Here is a 7,373-nt window from a genome sequence, read left to right as displayed (position 1 = left end):
CCTTATTCAAATATATATGCATGTATTTTCCACTATAAAATAAAGGTACATGAAAAGACTAAAACAAATGAATAAACAAAACTGAGACCCATGATACAACATTCTCTGAAAGACTTGAGAAATTTGGATCAAAGCATAAGGTGATGTTAAAATGACTGTAATTTAAAACTGGTCATCAAAAGTTCAAGCTTTATGTTACCCTCTCCACTATTTTTCTGGAGTACAAAGCCCGGGTCCACTTCCACACGCATGGAAGAGTTTCAGTGCTATTTTGGATTCAGTTTATAGCTTAAACTGAAGTTTTATGAGTGGGTATATTCATAAATTTACAAAGCAGAAACATTATGTACTGAGTAATGAACAGGTATTAACATGCTTCTTTCAATGCAAAACTGGTTCAGTCACATATAATGCAGAACTTCTGTAATGCCCTAGTCAATCTCTTCTTGGAAAATGGCTTAGTACAAGAAATACTTGTTCATTTCTGCTGATTAGCAGTCACAGCAAACGTACAGTAAAACTAAGATTATTTCTGTTCTGCGGTGCTTTGCTGTTTCTTTTCTAAAGGTTTTAAATAAATAGCTATCATTTAGAGCTGAAAAGTTTCTGAAAATAATTATTACAATTACTGTCATATGTTATTTCTCCAACTTTAATTTCAGAGTCCATACTCAGGACTCAACTGATAATTAACTGAACATTGTACCATAAAGAAAAGCATCACAAACAGTTTACAACCTGAAGAGTAAAATGTACAGAGAAGCCCACAATGATACGTAGTGTACCTTCATGGGAATCCCAAAATGACTGCTCATCTGCAGATATCAACGTGTGGTTATTTAATGGGTGACAGACAAAGAAAATTGAAGGGACTTTAAGTAATGGTAAGAAGGCTCACGTGAACACTGGAGGACTGTGCAAACAGATCTGACAGTTAAACCTCTCCTTGTCGGGCAGAGGATTGCCTGGGCTGTCGTATTCTGCACCAGCCCAAGCCTTTCTGTCCAGCTGTGCCCACCTCTGGGGTCTCCTACAGAAGAATGACCGTGAGCTGCTGTAACAACAGCAGGAGGGCCACTAGGTGAATGCCAGGGCTGGAGCACCTCTCGCACACCGAGAGCTGGGGCTGTTCAGCCTGGCGAAGAGAAAGCTCCACGCAGACCTTACAGCGCCGTCCAAAGGGGCTTTACAAGAAGGTTGGAGGGGCTTCACACAAGAGCACGTAGAGGCAGGGCAAGGGGAAATGGTCTTAAAAGCTGTAAGCGGGCAGGTTTATCCCACACCTAAGCAAGAAGGTCTTTACTGAGAGGCACTGGCACAGGTTACTTGGAGGAGCTGTGGCTGCTCCAGCCCTGGAGGGTTCAAGGACAGGCTGGAGGCGGCTCTGGCCGACCCGGAGTGTCGGGAGGAAGCCCCGGCCGCGTTCGGGGCCTGCGGCCGCTCCCGGCGAGCGCGCCCGCGGTGCCGGGGCCGTGGCGCGTGCGGCAGCGCGGCGCCCCCCTACGCCCCCTGCCGGCCGGCCGCGCTCACAGCAGGCGCGCGCGGCGGGGCCGCCCCGCCCGGCCCCGCCCCGCGGGCTCAGGCCCCGCCCCAATTTGCATGCACCGGGAGCCCTCCCTCGGCTCGCGGCGGCTGCGGGCGGGCGGGCGGCGGCGGCGGGCGCGGCACGGATGAGGCGCATGCGCGCGGTGGGCGGGCGCTGGGGCAGCGGCGCGGTGCGGGGGGGGCGGGCGGTGCTCGGTGCCGCCGCCGGGAGCGGCGGGCGCGGCGGGGCCGCGGAGGAGGCCGGGGCGGGCGGCGGGCGGCAGGGCTGGCGGGGCGAGTCGCAGGGCTCGCCGCAGCAGCTGGCGGAGCGGTACGCGGACTTGGCGGCCAGCCACAGCGAGGCGCTGCGGCAGCGGGAGGAGCGCGAGTGGCACAACGCGCGGCTGCGCCAGGAGAACGCGCGGCTGCGGCTGGAGAATCGCCGCCTGCGCCGCGAGAACCGCTGCCTCTTCCGACAGGCCCTGCTGGGGCCCGGCCCCGACAAGCCCCCCGCCGACCCGGGCGAGGAGGCGGAGGCCCTGCGCGCCCAGCTGGGGCGGCTGCAGGAGAAGCACCGCCGGGCCTTGCGGCATCTGCGGCGCTGCCGGGCCGCCGGCGGGCCCGAGGCCTCGGGAGCCGAGGAAGGGGAGTTGGAGGAGCTGCTGCTAGAGGAGGACGAGCAGCCGCTGGATAAGAAGAGCCTGGTGCCGGCCGTGTAGGCGGCTCCGGTGGAGGGGGCGGCGCCGGCTGGCGCTGCGGGCCCGCCTCGGCCGCGCGGGGTAGCGGCGGGTCCCGCCCTCTGCTGCCGGCTGTGGGCCCCGTGCGGCGCGGGGTTCCCCTCAGCTCCCGCCATGAAACGGGCACTTCCCACGGAAAGGGTGGAGGGGAGTTCTGGTTTGTTAATCTTTTTCCCAGATGTATACCCAGGTTCATGTGGGAAGCTGAGGCTTGGAACACGAGAGGAGTCTCTCAAAGCGGCTGTTGTGGAGAAAAGAGCCGCGGTGAGCAGAGCACTTGATCTCGTGTCATCCCACAGCATTGAACTGTGCCTCCTCTGGAGCTGTGGATCATCTTTTTTTTCTTGAGTTAGCGACTGTCATGCAGGCTTCAAGAGCCTGGAGACTGACTAGTTCTTAGTAGTTGATGTATGTTAGGAAGAGGAGTGGAGGAAGCTTAAAAGCTTTTGTCAATGCTGCAGTAAAAGTTGGCGATCATTTGAACTGTGAATTGCCTTGGACACTTACTGCAGAGCACTATTTGTATTTGTAATGATGGCCTTTGCTCACCCTCACGTGAATACTGATTTGAGTTTCACAGTTTTACACAGAACTGCAGCTACTAAATAAACTTATGATACACCAAATTATTGTCTGAAGTGTGAATTTTTAATAGGGATTTTTTTGAAGCTGTACGTGAAGCGTCTTTCAAATCATTGCACTATGCCTTCTCAAAGTCCAAAGAGTTAGGGTTTTTCTATTATTGTATCTTAATTATCTGCTGTTTGGAAGGAAATTAGTTATTGTTCAGACCTAGAAAAATTTGCTAGAAGATTTATTTTGCTAGAAAACTTGCTGGTTGAAAGAAACCTTTTAAAAAAACTGAGGCAGAGCTTGGTTTTGTAATGTTTGCTTTTTTTTAATGTCTTTTAAAGGCTGGCTTATGCCTTCAGGTTTGAGATTCATTTCTTAAAACTTTAAAAGCCAAGGTCTGTTTCAGTTCAAGTTGAAGCTAGTGTGAGAAGGTGAAATTCCATCATTTTCTGTAAGTATCTTTGAGAATGTAACTACTGAAAAGAGCCATTACTTCACATAATGTCAACATAACCCTCTAATCATAAGTGCCACTAGTACTTGTTAAGTAGGTGGATCTGCAGCTTCAAGTGCATTCTCAAAATGGAAAAACAGTTTGGCACAGTGCAGTCAATATCTCCCTGATGAAAAAGTCTGTGTGGTGATGTCTGGTTATGGTGTTTGTTTTATAAACTTAAGAATTCTCAAAAATGCTAGCTAAATGAACCACTGTATCTACAATACCATCAGGATTGTCTTGCTGTAATAGTAGTTTCCAGTAAAGTGTGAATACCCAAATAATGAATCTGTCAAAATAGGACAAGACAGAACTCAAGACAGAATGCTAGAAATGTGTCAGGCATTTCATGTGCCAGAAATGTTAGCCATCTTTTTCAAAAGTTGCAGGTGTTGGTGCATACAAAAGAGCAGAGATCCCAGACTTCCTTAATAGGATGTGCAATTGTTTTTAACTAAACTCCTTAACTTGCATTCAATGGACTTTTTTTGCAAGAGTACGAAGTTCTCTGGAAGTTTGCATAAAGGATTTTTTTGTTTTTATATATCTTCACAGATAAATTATAAAGCAAACCTGTAGATGACAGAGCAGGAAAAGTGTTTCAGTAGAATTCAAATTAATACCAAAAGCCAGAAAAAAGATCTAGAGTATTTCCTCAAACTGCTTCTTCCTCATAAACTGCAGTAAACAATCACTTGATTCAGTCAAGCTGCAAAAATTTATTTTAACTATTTGCTTGATCTGGTTATTTTGAGTTTGTGTTTGAGAACAAATTCAGTACAGTTCACTACAGTGTCCCCCACATTATGGCTTGCTGGCATTACTTCATTACACGCTTTTGTGATCCTTGTCCACAGGAAGTTACACAGTCTGAGACTTACAGGAGGAGTAGATATCCTTTGGGCTATATGCTGTTCGAGCATCCTGTCTGGATTTGTCTGTACAACTAGTTCTAACAGTTAGTAGCTTGATATCACAGGCACATTCAGCCAAAACCCTTAACATTGATGGCTGGTGGAAAATGCAGAGTTTAGAATTGCCTGACACACTGCAGCATCTGTATGTCTGAAGTGCTGGGAGAGGTGGCACTACACTACAGCTGAGTGAAGAACTTTTACCTTACTCTACTTTTGGTTAAAGTCTGTTTTACTTTCTGGTGTACCGGTTTGTGTCCAATAAGCAGTCAAATCTTGATGATCCAGACCTCATTCCTTACTCCCAAATTTTGTCTTTAGTTCTCTTCATCACCTGCTGGACTAGTATAGGTGTTTGTCCTTACTTTTTTGTTTGTTTGTTTGTTTAGCTGTTGTGGTAGTGTCTCTAGGTTTCCGTGTCTTGTGGTGTGGAGTCTTTCTTCCTCTGGCCTGAATGAATGTGGCTTCACTAGATTTGGAAGAGAGGGCATTACTGAACTAAATTGGTACACTACACCAAAGAAACAGAACCCTGAACTATACCATATTGTTCTTCTTTTGTTTTATAATTTCAGTTCTTTGCTTCAAAATAATTTTGGTTGTGTACTGATCATTTTCAAAACTGTGAATTTCAAAATCATGTTTTTTTTCATGTCTTTGATTCTAGGTTTTAAGTATCTATCTTTTTGCATAGTTACTTGAAAAAAGGAAAACTGTCTTTTTTATTTTTATTTTGATAATAGCAAATTTGTGAATACAGGTGGATTCTTCCTGTTTAAAATGTTTTGCTTATAATTATTTTCTGCATACTGTTTTGTTTTAGACTGAATTAGTGTTTTTATGGGAGTGATTTTTATACAGGTAAGTTTTTATATTAGAAAATGGGTTGAATTCAGGTTTATATTTGGGCTTTGGGTATTTTCTTCAGTAGTATTTGTTTCTTTCATCACATAAATACATGGAAACATAACAATATATGAAATATATTATTAGGCAATAATATTTTCCCATTATTTTGCAGTGTTTAAAATATCAGTGCATACTCTCTTAACTTTTTTTGGCATACATTAATTCACAGAGGCAAACAGAAGCAAAAATGTTGTAGCCTTTCACTTCATTGCTAACAATGAAGTGAAATTTTCACTTCATTGCTAACAATGAAGTGAAAATTTTCTTTTATTCCTTTAAGGAAGTGTTCAGTCTTAGCTGTAGATTTTTCCTTATCCTTCTGTCCTGTGCATCATGTAAAGAAATTATAATGAAATATGAATTTTAAAGAATGTTGTATGTATGGAAGCTATATTAAAAATGCATTTAAATCTTCTGAGGCCATCTGTGAATTTGATGACAATTACTTTAAAACATGCATGTGAACAGAATGGCTCAGTGTCAGTGCTATATTTTTTATACATTCTATTGGTCCTTTGAGACCTAATTTAAGTTTCATTAAATATTGCACTCTGAAGGAGTCCTTTGTCCACTGTGCTGATCTCCTTGAATGTGCTAGGGTCTTGTGGTGCTATAGCTGCCCACCGAGAATAATGAAATAAATTAAACGTCTTCGTATGATAAACTAACACCATTCAGAATAGTTTAATTTGGCCACTTTCTCACGAAGGCAGTCAGCTGTTACTCTTCCCTTTCCATCTATCTCACTGTGTTCAGCTCGGTAAAGATATTTGCATGATATGTAGAAAGCTTCTGTTCCAAAGTTGTAAGTGCTTTAAAGTAGTGGTTTAAAGCTGGATTTTTAGTGTTCACAAATCAAAAAGATCTTTCCTGTATATTTTAAGTGGTAACTGGTATCTACATTATAATAGTGGGAAGTTTAGGTGTAGCTACCCTTGAAACATTGTTCTGTAAAATGTCCAAATTGCATTCGCTGCCGCATCACTTCCAAAATAAAACCCTGTATCATTCAGAGAATAATAGCAGCATCCAATTAACAAGCTCTTTTTAAAAAAGCCTTGCAACCAGTATTATTTCATGACTCTCAAGGCCAGTTGTTTGCTCTTTCTGCTGCCAAGAGTCTTTATGCAGTCAGAATGTAGTTGTAGTAGAAAAGAAGATAAAAGGCATTGCATTTAGAGGCTGGCTGATTTAGATATAGCTATATAGGAGAGTGACTGTGTTATAAATCTGGGAAGGCGGCAAATTGGTTGGATAATCCAGAGAAAGAGAACATTTTCAGAGACAGAATTACTGTGGACTATCAAACAACAGCTATTTGGTTTGTATTAATATATACTTATATATATTTAATGAATCAAAATATTGAATGCAAATTTGAATAAAGTAACAGGTTTGCACTGAGGAAAAATTCTACTGTGTCATGCATTGGCATGCCTTTGAAGTGGGGGCAAGCTTTGGAGAGCTGCTCTACAAACAATCCTTAGCCCCTGCTGAGATTATTAGCCATGGTGCTCATTAGGGTTAATGTATTTCATGTGGAAATTTGTGAGGGCCAGAAGCCTGAGTATCTCCATTGTGTAAGTGCTGCAGAATTTTCAATGACCTCAGGTGCTTCCCATAGTTGTTAGCAATTTATCACCTAGATTAGTACAACTCTTTAACCACCCTGTGCACTATTGTTTCTTAATAGAGGAATGAGCTACAATCACCCAGTAGCAGGCAGGTACTGTGCTTTGACAAACTCACTTCTAAGTGCTTGACCCAGCCTAATCCTGATTAGTGTGTAAGTGCTCGGGGCATAACCAGAGGTGAGGTTGCTGCAAAGTGATGATTGCCTACAGAATTATATGGGCTACTGAAATAACTGTGTTTGTTTATGAATTGTAAATACTTAGCTGTGTCTGGCTTTTTACTTCCTTATTAAGTTCACAGTAGTTTTCCTATGCCATGGTCAGAATCACATCTCTGTGGGCATTTATTATTTCTTCATGTTGAAGATAGTCAAACCATTCTGGTTAGCTATAGAAAGCCTCAATCACAGCTGAGGCTTTTATAACCTATAATTTAGAATTTTATTTTTCATTTTCCTTTAGAAGTGAAGGATTTTTTTTTCTAAATTATCAAAAATCTTGCTTTTATGCTTTGAAGGAGTTTTGCTGTGCTGCACTGGTGACGAAGAAATGTTTCACGGTGGATGCTGTGAAGTAATTTAAAATC

At 43.4% G+C, this 7,373-nt stretch overlaps 1 protein-coding gene across 1 annotated transcript; it reads left to right on the top strand.

The window, feature by feature from the left end:
* Positions 1-1,670: 1,670 nt before the first annotated feature.
* TUSC1 (tumor suppressor candidate 1) lies at positions 1,671-2,887 on the top strand. Its single transcript, XM_064403133.1, has one exon. The coding sequence runs from the start codon at positions 1,671-1,673 to the stop codon at positions 2,241-2,243; it is 573 nt and encodes a 190-aa protein (XP_064259203.1). The 3' UTR covers positions 2,244-2,887.
* The last annotated feature ends 4,486 nt before the right edge of the window (positions 2,888-7,373 follow it).

The sequence above is a fragment of the Passer domesticus genome, chromosome Z (assembly GCF_036417665.1).
Source record: "Passer domesticus isolate bPasDom1 chromosome Z, bPasDom1.hap1, whole genome shotgun sequence".
Classification (NCBI taxonomy): domain Eukaryota; kingdom Metazoa; phylum Chordata; class Aves; order Passeriformes; family Passeridae; genus Passer; species Passer domesticus.
This window is presented reverse-complemented; position numbering and strand designations above follow the sequence as displayed.

Excerpts from the sequence above, each read along its gene's own strand:
- TUSC1 (XM_064403133.1), top strand. The coding sequence starts at position 1,671 with ATGAGGCGCATGCGCGCGGTGGGCGGGCGCTGGGGCAGCGGCGCGGTG.